Source organism: Cinclus cinclus, chromosome 4, assembly GCF_963662255.1.
Source record: "Cinclus cinclus chromosome 4, bCinCin1.1, whole genome shotgun sequence".
NCBI lineage: Eukaryota > Metazoa > Chordata > Aves > Passeriformes > Cinclidae > Cinclus > Cinclus cinclus.
In genome coordinates this window covers 28674117-28694261 of record NC_085049.1, presented here as the reverse complement: position 1 = coordinate 28694261, position 20145 = coordinate 28674117, and the positions used below count along the sequence as shown (strand labels likewise).

General features: G+C 38.6%; 1 protein-coding gene across 3 annotated transcripts in view; it reads right to left on the bottom strand.

Moving 5' to 3' along the window:
- ERC1 (ELKS/RAB6-interacting/CAST family member 1) overlaps positions 1-14831 on the bottom strand; it is a 257407-nt gene extending 242576 nt beyond the window's left edge. For all 3 annotated transcript variants that reach the window (XM_062490995.1, XM_062490996.1, XM_062490997.1), the window contains exon 1: positions 14163-14831. In XM_062490995.1, coding sequence (XP_062346979.1) covers positions 14163-14831 — 669 coding nt within the window. The remainder of the gene's footprint in view (positions 1-14162) is intronic.
- Between the last annotated feature and the right edge of the window lie 5314 nt (positions 14832-20145).

Below are 20145 nucleotides of genomic sequence, written 5' to 3'. Positions count from 1 at the left end.
TTTGGCTGTCTCCAAGTCCACTCAATATTACTGCCATTTTATGCAGCTGAACATATGTTGTAAACCCGGTCACTATGGAAGAACAAGATTCTGGGCTGCTATCAAGGCTTAGGATGGAAAACTTAAGCCATTATTTAGACTGGAAACTTAAGCACACACAAGACATTATTCCAATATATGAAAACAGTTATGATACAATAATTCAGATTGAAAAGGAGAGCACGAGGTCATCTAGTTTAACCTCTTACTCAAGGTCATCTATGAGATCAAACCAATTTGCCAAGAAATTTATACAGACACATCTTGAAAATCTTCTATTTATATCCATTATTTCTCATCCTTCCACCATGCAACATCCAGTCTAGTTCATCTTTAAAAAAAAAATAAATCTCATTGTATGAGAAGGCTGCTATTAATTCTCTCAAATCTTTCTCTTCACCAAATTAACCCATTCCATCAGCCTCTTCTCACAGCATCTGTGCTTCAGCCCACCAGTCACTGGCACCCCTCCTAGAAGATGCCACTGACACCTTTTTCCACATTGGGCAGACAAAAGTTGGACAGAGTATTCTGCATGCAGCTGAACAAGTGTGAAGCTGAATGAAATAATCACTGCACCAACTCCTCTGCTGCCTCAAGGCATCACTGCCTTGCTCACCTTGCTGCCCATCAGGTCCCCAAACCCTTTTCCACAGAGCTGCTCCCCACCCAGTCACTAATCCAGACCCTAACCTCTATCTTCCCCCTAAGAGCTATTTATTCCTATCATCCTTGCTGAATCTCATGAGCCTCCTGCCCATTCATTCCTGCAGACTGAGTCCCTGTGCACAGCAGCTCTGCCCTGCAGCAGATCAACTAGTCCCCTTAGGATGGTGCCATCTGAATGAATGGGACCTTGTAATCCCATCCAGGTTCCCTGAGAAAGATGTGAAACACACAGGCAACAGGGTAGTGATCCAGCCCTTAATCACGCTCTGAGCCTGATCCTACAAGCAGCTTTTTACCCATCTGGATGCCACCTAGACCGTGACATTCTAACTAGGAATGACAGAGTGCTGTGGGAAACAGCAATGAAAGGCAAGGTAAAGAATAGCCACTGCTCCTTATTCATCCACAAATCCCGACATTTTATCACAGAAGGAAGTGAGATCAGGCATGATTAATCCTTGACAAATCCATCCTGACTGTGCCCAACCACTACCTTGTCATTGACATGCTCAGAAATGTGTTCCAAAAGGACTCTTTCCACAGGAACTGAAGCAAGAAGCACCATCTAACTCCATGGCTTGTCCTCTGGCCTGTTTTGAAGACTGTGGAACAGTCATGTTTCCAGAAAGGAGAACCCTCCCCAGTTTCTTTAGTCTTTTAAGGATGATAAGAATAAGCCTTTCAGTGGCATCAAACAGCAATCTCCTCACCCTCAGATTCATCCTGTGGTCTTGCATGGATCAAGTCCTCTCAAGGAAGCCCTGAGTCGACTCTCACTCAATTCATGGCTGATAGTTATCCTCCCTGAACCACATCTCTGGCTGCAAAGGCCCAGGAGATCTCTGGTACCTGAGCAGATCGGCATACCACACAAAGATGTGACATTTTGTTCAAACGGGTTCTCTCTCCACTTGCATACTGTGGGAGACTCTGGCAAGCCAAGTGGGAAGGATGAAGAAATTGAGTAATCTGAGGGATCAACAGTAGTCTGTGTTTCACAGTAGAAGTTCAAGTTCCACAAGCAGGAGCTTGGAAAAAAACAAACCCAAACAACCCAAAAAACACCAGCCTTCTTTACTCCTTTCCTTAATATTTGCTCACAAATGGGAACCTTCAGAAACCAAAGCATAATTTAATTTTATAAAGTTTCTAAAATTGAAAGGGAAATTCAATAATCATTTATTACTTCAGCCAAACTCTGTTCTGAAGATAGATATTGTGAGCAAAAAGTAAATGATTCACAAGTGTTGGCATAAGCAAGATTGATTTCATTCTAGAGTTCATTAAAAAACATGTTCTATGTAATAAAAATATATTTACAGTTCTAAGGTTATACATTTTAATCTTGTTTCCCTCAGTCCTGCTCCTTAAGGAACACAGTCATGTGAAAAATCAACCTCTTGCCAAGTCACTCCTTAGTAAAAACAGTTCCCTGACACTCAGTTCACCCAAGGAATTCACTCAACTCTCTAAAACCAGTACCATCAACAGGGACAGTGACAAATTATCTGAGATTAATGTTAGTGGAAATACAGTATTTTTAAAACAAATTCCACACAAGAACTACATTTAAAAATATTTGTACAGCTCATGACTTCCTAATAATTGGGTTAACTCATACTGAATTGACTCTATTTACCATATGCTGTGTGCTCACATTATTACAACACCAAATGCAACTCTTTTGGTGCAGAGACTGATGGGTACTAGAGGGAAAAAACCCTGTAGAGATGTTAATTACTGATACTTCTCAATGGACGTGGAATTTCACTGCAAAAAAGAATGCAGAGAAAACTGAGATTAATGGGAAAATACCATTAAGGCAAGAGCTAAATGTTTTTTCCAGAGTTTCTGTCAGGTGTTGATTGTCAGTTTGTTTTATTTCCCTACAGCTTATGATATCCACACTCTTCTGTTGCTGATCTGCCTGCTGGGCATTCAGATGATGCACAAATAATTTATTATGATGAAGTCAGCATAAAACTGTACTTTGAACACGAGATTTTATAGGAACTCCACAAAAAACAGGGCCCTTCTTGTTCCCATGTTAGCCATGTAAACAAGTAGCTTGGATACATAATGTGTGTGTGCCTTAGGGCATAACCTGTTGCACAAAATTGAACTTGTGCAATTTAAATTATTCCAACATCAAAAATGACATAAAAACAATTTTGCTACTCATCTCCCAACTGCCAGCCCAGCGCTGAAGGGCAGAAAGAAAAGAAATTTGCTTAAGCAAGAGGAAACCAGCCCAAAAGAATAAAAGAGATAAAATTATTTGGTAAGAAGAAATACCCATTTTAGCTACAAATTAAACATTGTACATGATGGTACAATCATTTACTACTAATAAAAATACTTCTCTAATACATTATAGTCCATGTTTTAGATAAGTTCCTATCATCTTGATTTAATAGCACCTGTTAAAAGTGCTATTAAACATACTGGTTAATAGCACCTCTTAATGACAAAAAACCTGATGTGATAGACATAAGTTCTGAAAATAACTGAGATGTTAATTCAGAGCATGTTAACACAGGTTAAAAGGGAGGATGTTTCCTACTGAAAACTAAATCTCTTTACGGCAGGCCTCCCATCACTCCAAAAGGGTAACAAGTTTTACAAGTTAAATACCACTGCTGTTTGCAATATATATAACTATGCATAAAAAGGTAGGCATCACTGATTTTCATAGCTCAAAGAGCAACAAAAGAAGCCTGGCCAAATGGAAGATTAAGGGCAGAAATATCCATCCAGTGAGAATGAAAAGAAAAATTGAATAAAAATACAGCATCTTCCCCCTTAAAAAGCAGTGACAAAATAAAAATATTGAGGTAAAATATCACATTTTTATGAAAAAATATTACTTCTGCATTTTTGTACTGAAGTCTGCTATTCATGAGGTTCTGCTAGACAGAGTAGAATTTCAGAAAATTAAGTGCTCAGCAGCAAACCCTCAGTTTCAGTTATGTATAAGCCTGTATAGCATATTGACCTTGTTGTTGGTACACTACTAAAATTAGTGTCCTCACTCAAGTGTTAATCAGCACAACTATATGCAGTGAATATGAAGGTGTCACAGCATCAACTACTATCTGTCTTTAATAATCAGGGCTTTCTGCACCAAATCACCTGCTAACAAGCTCTACCTGTGAAGTACAGATCTACTTTTCCCAGATCAATCTTCAAAGACTGTCTAGCATTCAGTAATTCACAAAGAAACATTAACAACCATATTAAGTATAAAAGAAAGTGAATTAATGATTTTGTCCACAAATTTCCAGACTTTCAGATTAAAGAAGCTCGACATGAAACACTAGAAGAAGTTAATTAACAAAAAAGTGATGCTAAATATAAATGAATGATGATTCTCACACAGCCAGAAAGGAGAGAGACCTTAGGCCTCTGAAAGACACACAGCTAATTCAACCAAATGGAAAGGAGGAGTAATTTTTTATATATCTGTACACACTAAATGGATTCTGCACTGAGAAAACACAGCATGCAGTTTTAGAAGGCAAGTCTTGAATGCATTCCCAGCTCTAGCTAGAAGAATACATAAAAAAGCTTTTCCTGTATAGAAACTGTAACTTGGAACCCTCTTTAAGTCACAAGCATTGGATTTTGAATCTTACCCCTGGAAGATGGAAGAGAGAGAACATACCAGCAGCACAACCACTTGCTCAACTCTTGTATGGCAAGTGTAAAGCCCAATTTTGAAGTCAGCTGTAAACATATTTGGGGACTTATAACAAAAAGTTCAAACAAAATAAGATGGGTTTTCTAAAAGTAATTTGAAGGTACACAATTTCCAACTTAAGTGGCTTACAAAGGACTAATTAGTAGAGGAACTAGTACAAGAATCTCACTAAAAGGTTACACAACATCAAAAAAGTATTATAAATCATAACCTGAGCACACAGAGCAGCAACCCAAAGCTACTTCAGCTCTTTGGTCAAGCATGTGCACAGACCTTCTCACAAATCCTGGCCAAAGTCTGCTTCTTAAAACATTTCTGCTCAAAACCATCTGTTGGCTCATACAAAAAATATTCTCTGTTAAGAAAAATATGTATTTTCACATATTGCAAGGTGATTGCAAGGTTTATTGCAAGGTGATTTTTCACGTTCCCTCCCCCCAAATAAGTTACTGCAGATAACTCCACATTTTGGAAAACTGCAGTCATAGTGAAGTGATGAGAAAGTCTAAACACATCCCTGCAAAGAGGATCATAAAATGACTGAGTTAATATTCCTTCACCCGTAAAAAGTGCTGTTGACTACACATACAGAACACACTATTGACTTTCTCATATGAAAGTATACCTATGGTTTCTTAGAAAGGTCCCTCCTTTGAGTAACTAAGCACCCAGATCTATTGAAATGGTTACCCATTAACAGGCTCACAACCACATGGCCAAACCTGACCCATCAGACACCAGCTGAAGGAAAAAGGTTTAAATGCTGTCCTCCAAATCAAAACTTTCACAAACAGAATAATTTGACTCAACAGATACACAGGCTGATGAAATTCCTCTATCCTTTAAAAAAGTCACACCTATGGTTGTAGGCCTTTTGTACAACTACTTCAGATAAACTATTAATCCTCACAAGCAACAATATCTCTTAAAATTAACCTATGTGCACACCAAAAGATGATTTCAGAAAAGTACGTAAATGTGTTATGCTAATGTAAGCCACACAAATATGCCATAGTTGATGAGATCAAAAAATTATCTAGATTTTTACCTCTGCCCTCTCCCAAAGTTGTTCTCTCCCTTCTCATCAGAGTTACTGAGCAGCACAATCAGAAAAACACTGGAATAGAGGTATTTAACTAAGCTGCACCTAGTAATTACATCACCATGTCATTTGCACTCCCAAACTGAATGAATAATGAATCACTGCCAAACCTTACTCTCCACACTTACCCAGCTGAGGGAAATAAGGCAGTTACTTCCTAAATCTTCTGTGCAGGGCATAACATTTCCCAACAACCTACTTTAAAGCCTTTATTCTGCTTGTTCTTTCTGCCCATTTCCTTTTCCAGGATTATTCTGAGATCCAACACTTCAACTGTTAGCATTCATTCCTAGCCTAAAGCTTTTGTCATCCTCTTTGTCAATGTCCTTCTCTCATCCAACAACGAAATACTGAAACCTCTTGCCACAGAAACCACAAAAAAACCAAAAAAACTTTCAGAACTTCACAGGCCTGAGACAAGAACCGGTAGGTACAAGACTGCTCAAAGACAATATGCTACAACATAAACAAATATTCAGAAAGCTTTTCCCCTTCCCTCAGTCAAAAACAAGTATTTGTCATCTGAGACATGATTCCACTAAAAATCAGACCATTACTCAGACAATTTCATGATTCCTGTAAGGAAAAAGGTATATAAGCCTCATCATACTACCTCAAAAAAGGGAAGTATTTGTGTGGGAATGTATGTACATACATACTGTATAACTTAACATATATTAATAATATACATTAATGCCTGGAGCAATCAACTACTATGGAAGAAATAGATCCTATACGAAGTACCAGAAGAAATAAGATTTTCATTCTTGAATAATGGCAGTTCATATGCTGACTTGCTTTAATCTCAGAAACAAGTGACAAGAAGCATCAGAAGCCTGTGGCCCCATATTCCTTTGAATCCACATTAACATATAATTAGAAGACCATCTGTTCACAAAATTTATCCACCCAAGTTAGCTGGTACCTGATCATTTGATAAGAAGGATCCAAAAAATCCCTGAAGTCAATGTCAAGCCTACTGTCTCATGTGGAAGGCTGCATCTGTGAAATGTTTTAGGCAGTGAAAGGCTCTTCAGTGAAGTGCCTGCTCCTCCACAGTGCTGCTCACAAGAACTCGATGGCAGTGTATGTATTGGCCAGGAAAAAATGGATTTGATACAGACACCAGTGAGGCTTAATTTTGGACTACCATTTATTACTTGTTTTTCCAAAGCTAGGCTTCATCCTGCTTCTCTTTCCAGCCCACTGAAGCAGGGGAAGGGGGAGGAGAAGGGAAGAAGCAGGAGGGGGTACATTTATGCAGAAACATTAATGTGTAACAACACACTACAGAACCTCATTACAGAGCAAGTATCACAGAGGAACAAGCATTAAACAAAGCACCTTAAAGTAAAATTTATTTTTCACCTCTTTGCCACATTCGTAAAGCATTGAAAAGTATCTTTTTTCTGGACAGCTGGTCTCCATCCCATCCTTCCTCCCTCCATAAAAAAGGGTATTTTGTGTTACACCCTAAAAAATTCAGAAAGTCATCACTCCATGATCTGATGTTATTTCGCATGCTTGTAATGAACTGGCAGAGATGATTAGAAATCTACACACTGCCTTCAAATTCCTTTTGATGTTGTGAAATCAAATTCCAGGAGAACCTAACTGCCTCCAACCAGCTTCTCGCCCTTGTTGGCTTATCCTATTTATTTTCCAAAATGGTGGTAACAATCACTAGATTTTTAAAGCAGTCCCTAATAGGAATTCCATGCAGCACAGAGCAGCAAGGACTATACTCTTCCCTCTATTTTAAGGGGATCCTAGACAGTAGCTCCCACCCAGTGAAGAGCAAAAGCAGCCCACTGCTCACACACAATCATTTAAACAGCAACAGGAATAAGAAGTAGTATAAAATTATTTTAAAACCTTGTACACAGCTCAACAAACAGCTCAAAAGCAACAAACATCAAGCTCTTTAGGTTTACTGATGACTGTACATTACTTAGCATTCCAGTTTACAAATGAAGTTGCTAAAATTAAACTGAAGAAGGCAGTCACATGGTATTTATTCCTGTAACTGTTATACTTAACTCCTCTGATTTCTAAAGCAATGATCATTAGAAAAAGCCATAACGGTGCTCTGTGCCAGTATTTTGGCATCTGATCGTGCTCATTTTGGGGAGCACACATGAAATACAATTTCATTTATGCTTTTATGATTCATTTATGAATTTATGCTTTGGGGAGGTTGGGCATTCTTTTTTTGATTGGTTTGTTTTGCAGTTTGGGTTGGGGTTTTTTTGGGGGGGTAGTTTGTTTGGAGTGTTGTGAGTTATTTTTCCCTTAAAGAATATAATCTCTTTCCTGGGGTGAATCTGTGAGGAGGCTTTCTTAATGGAGGTCAACTTTGAAGAGATCTCATGATCCTCTAAACACTTAAATATTGATAGAAGGTCCTTCCTTTCTTTTCATTATGGTTTAAATGGCAATACAGCCTTCGCAATTGCAAAACATGGTTTATATTGGAATGCCTCAGTTTCCCCCAAACAGTACAGAATTTTTTAGTGTTTAATCCAAAGTTATTAATAGGAAAAAAAAAGAGTAGTTTTCTCAGGACAATTAAGGGAAAATAGACTACTTAATATTCTTTGGAAGCAAAACCATTACTAAATCAAGGAGGGTTTTTTATAATTTACTAGGATCACTGAGTTCCAATGGCACTTTGCAAAACGTTGAGTTGCTATCAGCTTCTCAAGGCTGCCAATATAACCAAACACCCCCTTTCTGCTTCACAGTCCAAGGTGCTGCTACTGCAAGCACTAAGCAATCACTTAGATAGAACAACCAGTATCACCACAGAAGGAAACTAAATACAATTTGTCCTTGTATTTTTTCCACTACAGATGGTGACTCTGACCTTTCCAAGAGAACCAATACCAATCTGAAAATATTATGCAAAAATGTAATTATACAGACCTTGTGGGTTATGAAATGAAGTTTTGCTGAAAAGATAATCTTTTCAAAGTCTACTATTGTTATCTTCAGACAAAAAAATGGAGATATAATTATGATCCACTGCATTTAACAGATGAAGCCATTTTTCTGTGCGTTCCAAAAGATTATGTCAAAAATTATACAGAAAAACTACAAAGCATCATCCATTCAAGGGAAAGAAAGTGTAATCCTAAATAGCTATGCAACTTGCTGGCAAGCAGTTATAATCTGATTTCTATCAAGGATCACAAATCACTACTGGAAACACTGCTGTTTCATTGTGTCCCCTAAACACGAGTGTATACAGAAAATATATTCAATCGAGTTCTCTACTGGAACATCTAGAGCACTACCAAGTTCATTCTTTTATTCCCCTCCTGCCAGCTAAGCCTAAAGTGTATTTCACAATCTTTTTTTCTTCAATTACTAGTACAGAAAGCTGGTATGGTATGTTGGATAGCTCTTCATGAGTTATCCAACATGATACTTTCAGAGTACATAAATGTCCCCTCTAAACTCCTTTGGTCTCTAGCTGTTATCTCAGAGCATACATACATACAAATATTTATCATAAGTACAAAAGTTCCTCTGTCTTACTAATGTCTAAAGAATTAAATGGACTGTTATGAGTATCGTAGAAATCTACTTTGCTGAAAAAAAACCCCTGTTCTTTCCAAATAACAATTCAGTCATGGTGGCCCACTCTGCTGACTATCTTCTGAGGCTTCCTAGTATCACCAAACTGAAAACAGTCTTAAAAAAAGCTTTATTTCAGTTTTTGGTCCTGGAGGCATACCTGAAAGATGGGCATAAGACCAGCACAACTACAGTCTTTTTTTCCATGGCCTGGCAGGTCCACCTAAAGTGCTTCTCTCCTTTGTACTTCAATCAATACCAGGTAGAGTAAGGCAACACGTGAGAATGGTGGATTTGGCACTGCAAAGCAGTAACATTGGCAGAAAACACCTGTAATGGAGGAGCACCTCTGCACTATTGCCATCATCTATCATTGTTGACTGTTCACTGGATGACTAAGAAAGCGGAAGCTTACACAGTTTCAAGCTACCTAGTTCAAACTTTAGAAAGAACACTTAAGAGAAAAAATTACTAACTCAAATAAACCACAAATGCAACAATGCTGAAAGGAATGATGGCTGCAAGAGAAATACAGCATTACAGACAAGACTTTTCAGAAATATAAACACTAAATGGTGGAATAACACACTGCCACCCTAGGCAGTTAGGAGTCTAATATCTGAACAGACTCAATACATATTAGAGAAAGATTTATAGCAGAAAGAGTCTGCTCCAAGTTCTGTAGAATTTAAAGTAAATCCTGCTCCAGCTTAACAGCAAAAAAAAGCACAGTTAAACTACTAAGTTCAACAGCACTATTGACGTCACCCGTTTTATTCCAAGCTGCTTTTAAGTTAGCACTATTTCCCTTATATGTTTAATGGATCAAGTACACAGCAGCTGTTCAGCCTATGCTACAGCTCAAAACAACCCAAGGTATTAGATCCTACCTCAATAGGAAACATGAGACAAAAGGAGCCTTGGGGAATTATACATAACCACAAAACGTCTAGTTTTATTTCCTTACAGAATTGAAAGACAGAAGACAGGGTGTTTTCTTGGGTGATCACATGACAATTTCTGAGGTCCTTATGAGGTGCTGCAACTTGATAAATGCTTCAGATACCAACCACACTTGAGGAGGTAGTTTTGACTGATTCTGAAAGACAGAAGGAACCTTAAAGTTGGCAGAATTCTAGAGAGCCAACAGGAATCTGCCACTGAAGGAACTATTTAAATGCAATACTCTGGGATAAAGACAATGCCTTTAAGCAATGCCTATGGAACCATATACTGCACAATTAAACATACAGAATGGAAGAAATCTTAGTGCTTCTATCAACTAATAACCAACTAAGGAATGGAGCTAGTAACAGAATAACAGAGCACTAAGTCATATTAAAAAATAATTAATACACAATCGAAAAAAATTAAACCAATGAAGAAGTGAGAATCAATCTGATTTTCAGAGAAAGAATGTACTCTTTAGAAACTTAGCCAGTCTCTTAAGAGCAGCACCCAAGATATTTAAGAGGCTCACACATGGACAACTACATTTTTGAAAGTGAGACACTCATTACACACTGGTAAGAAATAGAAAATACTTCTGACTCTGGAGAAGAAGGCTGGTGAAATGCTGGAATACATCCATCACAATAAAGTACAATGTTCTTCAAGTTCTTACCCCAAGCCAGGTGAAATTCTTTTCAGAAATATTTTCTTAGTTAAAACTCTCTGACTCAGGCATCCACGGTCTCTAACCACAAAACAACCACAGAAAGGCATCAAAGTAAAAAGAATTTTTCAGCAGTACCACACTATTTTAGCTGAAACATAAATCTGATCTTACAAGTAGATCAGTCGAATGTGGGAAATTTCAGTGCAGGGCGTTAGGCATCAAATTTGCACCGCACTACTTATTTTAAGGCACAACCACCTTGCCATAAGCAAGTTTCAACTGAGAGGAATTCCTCTGTCCTCGAGTTTCACATTACCCCATCACTGCCCAGATTCTAAGCAAATTATTTCTATCGTGGTGCAAAACATACTCAATGTCTTTCCTTTCCTCTTCTGGCTTCTGATGAAGAGGTTTCCAGGGAAACTTTAAACCACGTACACTAAAAAAAATATTTTTCAACTCAGAAAAACACAACTCCTACTAAAGCAGGCTGAGGAGAGTGATACCATGCCAAAACCAAACTCCTGTTTACTGATTTCATCAATTCCTCCTTGAATATGCATAGGTTTGCATAACTGAGCAATCATTTGCACTCTCTCTGGGCTTCTTGCAAAGAATGATTGGTTAACTCATCCACACTGCACTGAAAAGTGTTGTGTTTTACCAAGAATCTATGTCAACTACAGAAATACTTCCCATGTTTAGTTTAGAGCTCTTCCAAGAGCTCTTTCAATGACATTCCCATTTATGAAAAGAAAGGATTTTCTGTCTCTTCAGGATCAGTAACAAAAGATGAAAAGAAAGCTTCACTCCCCAGCTGCAGCATTTGCTCAGAGCAGCTGATGAATCCAGCTGTGCTGCACCACAACTGGGGAAAAGACCACAGATGGGCAAGACAGCAGGACTGCCCACCCACGTAAGAGCTACAGAGAACATATGCATGGCATTCTCAGGATTATATCCAAGATATCCCTCCTACCTACTGCTCTCAGGGGACAACCAAAAGGCTGTGACTGCCTCAGGACAGGTAGCATGCTCTTTAGTCTCCCCACTCATCCTCTGAGTTTTACTGAACCCAGAAAATTTCCTGGAAATGAATAAGCAATATATTTATTTGTACATGTCCCGGAGAAACAGGAAAGAAAACTCAAGACATAGGTGCCTTTACTCACAGAAGGCTGAGGCAGCAATCAACCAGAGCTCACATTTTCAGGTACTTTTAACAACTCCTAAACCCAAGGGGCAATTCAATCACTCTAGCTGAGGTGACAAGAAGAGCAATACAATCAGGGACAATCAAGTGTGTGTAGAAGAATAAAGAGCCCAGACCACAGGAAAGAGATTGAGATGACTCTCAGATAGGCATGAGGCAGCAAGCATCTTGGCTCCATGAGCTGACTTAGTTTTTAACAGTACAACTAATCTGAGATAAACTTTTTATAAAAGCACAAGTACTACACGTACAAGAAGTCTTTTTAAAAAAAGTGACGCGCTGAAATACTCATAATTAAGTCTAAAACTCCAGCTCCTGCAATTACACTGGAACTCATTTTAGAAGGAGGCTGAGGGGGTAATGAAGATATTTTCTGGCTCCCCAACACGTCTGGGAAAATCCTTGTTCATAATCTAAACAGAGAAGTCTGTTTAATTACAGAAAATCCTATTAAACTGATCTTCCACATGAAGGGCTGAAGTGACCAACTGCAAAAGGCTATAGAAGACACAATGAATTCAGAATTTAATTAGAACACACTGTTAGCTAACTGTAATCTATTAATTAGCATTCTTAGTTTTTACAGCTCAATGCAATAATACCCCTTTACTTTTAAATTGCACCCTTCTTACTTTTGGACCAAAGTCATACAATTCTACCAGTGTGGTAGTAATTACAGGGATTGCATAGAGAACAGCAGCCTAGAAATATCTGTAAATGTTTAATTAGGGGATGAAGGAAAGACAAATTAAAAAAAAAAATCTAAGATGGAGAAATCACTATTCTCTAATGTATTCATATTTCATAATTGCTTAATCCATTCTAAACCATGTATTCATGGCATTTTCCTTGCAAGATTTCTAAAGCATCCTCAAAAAAGCTAAATGACAAGTTCATGAAATGATTTCATACTATCTCAGGAAAAGCAACTTACTTTCTTCAACTCAAGCTCTTTAAAAAGTTAAAAGAAAACTGCAGACAAGTTCAATGCAGTAGACTAATCACTAACAAAAGTAATTTACTATTTCAGACAGGCTACCTGGAAGTAGAGTACAAGAAGCACCACCCTTTTCCTCCACCACTTCCCTCTCTCCTTTCACCTTCTAAAGCAATCTTAAAATACTAATACTAATCTTAAAATAAAAAGCACTGCCTAAAATAGCAACTATACCTTAAAAGCTACAAAATCATGGTCACATTTGAATTATGGGAAATTCCATTAAATGTGCTTGGATACTTAAAAAGCTCAATAGGGAAAGCAATTTTATCACGATGAAAGCTGACTTACATTTCAGGGAACTTCTGGAGTTGGACACTGGGTCTGTTTTCCATAAGAATAGCGATTTTTTTTACCTGACAGTCCAGAGAGGTGCTGAACTCATGTTTGGCCAGAAACAACTGAATAGCAGGACATTCATTCAAAGGCAAATATTTACTTCAGGACTAAGGTAGCAAGGAGGCCTATGTGGGAGAACTATAAGCAATCTTTTAATCAGTAGAACTAACTACAAAGAGACCGCAATTTTAACTAACCTCTCAATTTTATTTTAATTTGAAGATGCTTTTAACATGCACAAGACCAAAGACCTAGACACCTGAGAATCTCTCTTCTTCTGCCTATTTTCTAACTGGCCAGACCACTACAAAAAAACCTGTAGGGTGCTTTAGGATAGTTGCATAACAAGACATGCACAGCTTATAACAAAAGAATTACAAGCATGTATTAAACAGTGTTATTTAAAAGTAGCCAAGAACACAATTTATATCTGTGAAAACTGCAGGTCTGGAGGTTTTAACTCTAAATAGCAGCGAGTATAACCTTAACTTTGTTTTTAATGGTAATCTGTCAACATTCGGCAACAGTTCAGTTATACTGGAGGTCAGCAGTTAGTACATTCTGCATCTCAGAGAAGTTTCAAGAGGTAAACAGCACAGAAATATTATCTATGAACAGAATAAATACTTCCAAAAGGAAACCAAGTGGTTACAATCAGTCCTAGGGGGAAAAAGAAAACATCACATGACACCCAAGGAAAAATGAGTACTCAAGGTAGTTTACAGGTCTGACAAGAAACATCTAAAAACAGGCTTGCAAGTTGAAAACACATCTTATCCACATCAATTACCCAAGAAAAGCACCCATCTAATTTAGCTAAATTTATGTTAAGTGTAACATAAAAATCTATTAAAGTCATTTAATCGTGCTATCACACTAACACAACAGTGATATTAGATGACAAACCTGGTTTTCTTCTTGCAAAACTCTATACTGTTCCTTCCAAATGGTGATTTTTGAAGCTTCATCCTTCCTCAGAGCTCTCTCCTTTTTGAGCTCAGGGCTCCAGAAGGTCTTAATGCTGTTCATGGAAGAACTCAGCTTACTTTCTTTCACCTCCACATCCTTGCGGAGCAGATCGTTTTCCCTCAGCACCTCCTTGAGCTGTGTCTGCAGGTCCATGATGGTGTTATCCCTGGCCTGGCGCAGCGAGTGAGGCACAGTGGATGCCATGCTCACTGGGGGGAGATGGTGCTCTCCAAATGCAATGGTATCACTGGCAACTCCACTAGTGGCAATGTTAGGGCTGCTGCCCATGGCAGTCATCCGAACACCGTAAGGCAGCCGCCCCCCTGACCGGCCCAAGGTCATGGTGCTCTTCGGGGTGTCTGCACCCACGTTCTCATGGTCACTCAGGTACATAGGGCCAGACGTGGCATAGGCAGCATTTAAGGACTGAATGTTTTCCATAGAAAGGGTTTTCCCACTGCCACCCCCAGTACTGCTCCCCGAGCTGCCTCCCGTGCTGTTGGTTCGGCGGTGGCCCAGGCGAGGCGAGCGCGGCAGCCGCGGTGAGCGCCCTGGGCTCTGCGTGCTGGGCTCCACCTTGCCCACAGAACGAGCACTTCCATACATGGTTAAGCTGGTGGTGAGAGGCAATCAGATAGGCAAAAATCAGGAATGAGAGAATTCCTGTTAAGCTCTTCAATGGTTATAAGTCAACTTAAGGCCAATCAAAACTTGTAACAGATCCAGTTGTCCATCTCTGAAGTCATGTGCTCACGATGTTCAGGACCATACCTGTATCAACAAGAATAACATATTAAAATCTACATCAACAAAAATAACACATTAAATACCTAGTTTATCACCAAATGGTTGTCCTGCATTTGATTATATTCTACTATATTTATACTTATCCAGTATTTTTAATTCCTCCTAATAAAAAAAGCAATGTTTTATTTAAACCCTTATATTTAGACTCAAAAAGAAACTTCTATTCCTGCTTTTCTGTTGTTATATTATCACACTAAAGAGGGAAGGCAAAAAGAATCCATCGTCTTCAAGCCATAATTTTGTTGGCCATGACAGAACCCTTCAGACATCATCTAAGCTTTCTTCCTATTTCTAACTGTCCCTAATGCTTTATCTTTCTCAGTAAGAGAGAATCAAAATTATAAAACCACTCAGTAGTATATCTTTCCTTCAAGCACTGCCAGCTTCCATAGGACATGGCTTGTAAACCCTTGTGCTGTGAAATCAGCCTGCAAACCGTAAGGCATGACAGACTGAAATGACTCTGACCATGATCTCAACCAGCAGGTTCCCTAGCACTGCTGTCAGCCCCACTTAAAATGCAGAAGTCAGAACCAAAACTAAGAATAATCATGCAATCATTACAGACCACACAACTTAAGCAAGCACAGATGCAAATCTGAAAGAGGAGTCATGACCCAGCAAAGAGACCAATGAGGTTAAGAGGCACAGGAGAATCACAGCTCCACTGAAAACTGGTTCTAAACTCTTATTTTCTCTCAAACTAAGTGTAATTTAAATCTCTGTTCAGGTTAAGAAAATATTACTATTGAAATATACTTCTCATTAACCAGCTGAGATTAATTCCATTAAAAAATATTTCACAACATCAGGCGCCTCTTAAAACACAGAACAGTGTGACATCATCCTGCTGCTGTTCCTTCTCCCCTCTGCTTTTTCTTTAAATATGGACTCTGGCGGCATATGCAATAGAATTCTTTATTTTTGCAGTGGAATATGATGCTGGTGTACAAGTGCTGGCAGGAAACTCTTCAGCACAGCGACTCTGGGCTGGGATCACAGTTAGTAGCCAAGATCTAGCAGAGAAGCAAGAAATGTAACTGAACTACAGCACTGTAAAACTTATCCCACTATACAGTTCTCACTTGTTTTTCCTCTGCTTTTTTTTCCAGTGTAAACTATTTCATGTTACTGATGGGCTCAACTGAAATCAAAACTACAACACTGAAACATTCCTGATCCCATCAGATGAAAGTATACTAGCCAGTGCCCAAAGAGCAGCAGCATCTAATATATCCCAACATCTTGCCTTTCACACCAGCCTTCATCTACCTGCCCTTCTGCTCAGAAGCCAGGCTTGACAGATACTAGGAATAAATTTCTCCAAGCCAGCATGGTTGTGAGATAATAACTAGACAAACAGGTTAAAGATTAGATTTACAAAAGAAATTGTAGAAACAGTGCAAGTGGGTAGAAGGAAGAGACCAAAAAATAATATTGCAAAAAATACTGGAAAAGGATAGAAAGAAAAAAGTAAAATCCAGGAAGAAAAGATAGAGCATTTTTTCCTTTTGAATGAGTTGGTAAAGGAAAAGATACAAGAAGAAGTAGTTTCAAAATGTTTAGCTTAACCTTGAATTTTAAATGGAAAACAAGGCTAGGATAAGCCAGCATTTTGTCAAACTCACACAATTGCATAGAAGATACAATGGCAAGGAATTCTACAAAGCTTATGGAAATTGATACTGCCTTGTGAGCAGTTCTCAAGATGTTCAAGTGCTCACTCTGCTTCTTTTAAATGACAAGAAAAGCTAGTAACAATATTGCTACAGAATATTTTAGAGCGCATATGTAAAGAACCAGCCAAGGAAGAACAACCACCAGCATTAACTGAAATTAGCCAAAGCAACACCTACAGATGTATTTTTTAATACAAGTTACATTTCTTCTATTTCAACTACACATCCTTATGCAAAACAGTACAGAAATATAAACTATGCAACAAAGTCTACAGTGTTCCCCTGAAGTTGCTTCAATAAGCAAGACACTGTGCCCCAGATCTGGAAGAAAAATACTTCTGCCAAACAGAAAGGCTATTTCAGACTAGTTTCACTGTGAGATATCAAAATGCTAAAACTGCTGCTGCGACACCACTTGAGCTCTCAAAACAAGACAGATATGATTTCTTAGATGCAGCACCAAATACGTTCGACCAAGAGCTTGCATTCATTAGGATTCTCTTGAAAATTAATCCACATCACAGCATTTAATTCACTTGCTAAAAACTCACCACAGTAAATCAGGGCAAACACTCATTAATGCCTTTAGATGAGTTTAACTTGAACCAAAAGATTAGACTTATGCATGTTTCAGTTAAAGGACTTCACCCCAAAAGCAGTAAGTTTAAAAGCTGCTGGAAGTACACCATCGTTGCACACAACACACCAGATGAGCTCAAAAGGTTTTAGATCATTTCTAAAGAGTTCCTCACCCTCAACATGGAAAATCTGCTGTGGAGAACTGTCTTCTCCTTGCATTAGCAAACATTTTGTTCAACTTAGAATACTTTCCAATGAATGGAAGGCCTCGGCTGCTATCCTTGATAGAAAGCAGCTCCCTGATGGCAGAAAGGAGCTGGTACCACTGCAGATGCTGTGCAGGAACCACCTCCAGCTGTCCTGGGCAGCCAGGGGAGCTCTCACCACCTCAGCTGGAAACACCAGTCCTGTGCTCACTTAGCTCTAAGCTCTGCTGCACAGGCAGGCACCATCCTCTCTGCTACTCCAGAAACATCAAATAACTCAAGCTATGAAAGCCTGAGTTAGCTGTTGATCAGGGTTATGGGAAAGGTTCCCAGAGCTGGCACTGTTGAAACTCAGGGAGAAGAACTCTGCTACTGCTGCCATGCACGACACCACATTCACTTTTCGCACAAAAGCACTAGATTAAGATGAAAAGTTGTCTTTGGAAACAAGCACATATAACCCTCCAGTATTTTGCTTGAAATGAAAACTTTCACTACACCATTGTCATACTTTAAAACTGTGAATATTCCAACTTTAACTAAATACATTCTTCCACACATGCAGCCAGTTTCAGTATTTCTACTGATACAGATTTGCCACAGTTCAAGATGAAAAAAAAATATTAAAAGATAAATCTTAACTCTTTTATTTTTCCCCCTATTTTTTTCATAGCAGCATTTATCACTGACCACATCACTTTGTTGTAGAAGCAGATATTAATACAATTCACACTAGGAAAAAAATCTCTCACCGTGAAAACAGCAAAGTGAGGGAAGTGACAAAAAATATTTTCTTTTTTGCAGTGTCCGTTAATGAGGAAGAAGAAACAATCCAGTTTCCCTCCCAGAGTCCCAGCAAAAGTACATCGAACATTTCTTCCAGGTAACATCACAACCAGAAAAGTTAAGTTTTTCAATATTCTGACTCACACTAGCATTTTACTGGGAATCTCACAAGTACAGTCTCTTATCTTCTATGAGGCCGACATGCAGCACTGTTACTATTTTCCTCTTCTACTGAGACTAAATTTAGTTATAAATAAATCATCCCTTAACCCTGCAAGATGGTGGTAACCACAAGGAACAATGTCCAACTGTGAATGTACTAAATGTACTAACCATCTTCCCTTGGCAAATTCTCCTGCAGATTTCAAAAACCTTTGTTTTTGCTGCCAATATAGGAACCCTTACCCAAGACTACAGAAAGAAAAAAAAAACACTGCCAACATAAAGAGCTTAAAAAAATATAACAGCTGAAACAAGTGCTAAACCATTTTTCCTCAAGAGAGCTTGCAGAACTTTACAATTATGAAATAAAATTCTTTTGTTCACTGTTCATTAAGGAAACAAAAGCTTCAAAGAGCATCCTATATGCAAGGAAAATTTAAAAATAAAATAAAAAAATACATCAGCCCAAGTAAAAACTTTATATGTATACCTACATATATTTAAATTGGCATAGCACCTTTTCAGGCACAAAGACCTGACCTGCTTTAGCATAAGTTGAAATTGCTATCTAGTGATTATGAAAAAAACTGTAAGAAGGACTATCAGAAAAAGAACAGGCAAGAATTACACAATATTGCAGAAAAAGGTTTGGAAAAGGACAGCTATGAACACATTTTCAGTATAAAAATTTTAAAAATAGGTAACAGCACATCCTGCTTGAAGTGCCAGCTAAGAAAAATGTCTTCTCAGCTCACATGTGACTGTCCAAAAACACTCAGAGACAGACACCATTAACTGTAGAAAATGTTTATAATCTGGCAGCAGACATTTAAATGTACTGCAGTGCAACCTGCAGCAACCCGTTTCATTACAACAACCTAGTCCTAGGCAGTGAAAAGCAATGGAGAACCCAGCTTCCCTCAAAACATGCCAGGATCAGGACCTAGCTGGCATGTTACAAGAACAGTAAAAAGCCACCTGCACAACCTCACGGAGATTTATTTGTAAGGCAATTATGACATGAGAGAGGGCAGGAACAGGAACACGAACCTTGTCAAAAGATCTAGTGGCTTTCAATAAAAGCTATATTGGGGCATAGCACAGATGTAAGAAATTCTGGAGGGATTGCTTGAACATCAAACTTCAATATAAAGAAGGCAATAAAATGAGACGTGTTTAGCAATGCTGTCACACTCAGCTCCTTCATCTATTATTTTATGTGAACCAGCAGCTCAGAGGGCAGGTGCTCCTGGCTACGGCTGATAGAAAACAGAAGATTCATTAAAAAAAAAGTTCTGTTACCCTCTGGAAGATCTCTCTGTCATATAAATTAATAATGCCTTTCATGTCTCCCACTACACCAAGACAAACCCTAATAGCCCATGAGCTACTTCTAGGTAAGCAAGCAACCGAACACACAAAAACACATTGTAGAAACACAGGGAAAATCCAGCCTACACTTTTTAAAACAAAAAGAATTTCAGAGTAACTCCTGCAGCCTTCAGCAAGTCCTGTGAATTTCTTTGCTGCAATTTCTGCTCAGCAATGACACCAGCTGACAAACTGCAACATCTACGGAGACAATTCCTCAATAGCATCAGTGCCTGATAGTCAGGAATAGGGTAGTGGGATCACAGACCAGGGACTCCTCTAGAGCCTCCCAGCAGCAGACTGGAGGCCACGGATCCAGCTTCCAGAAGA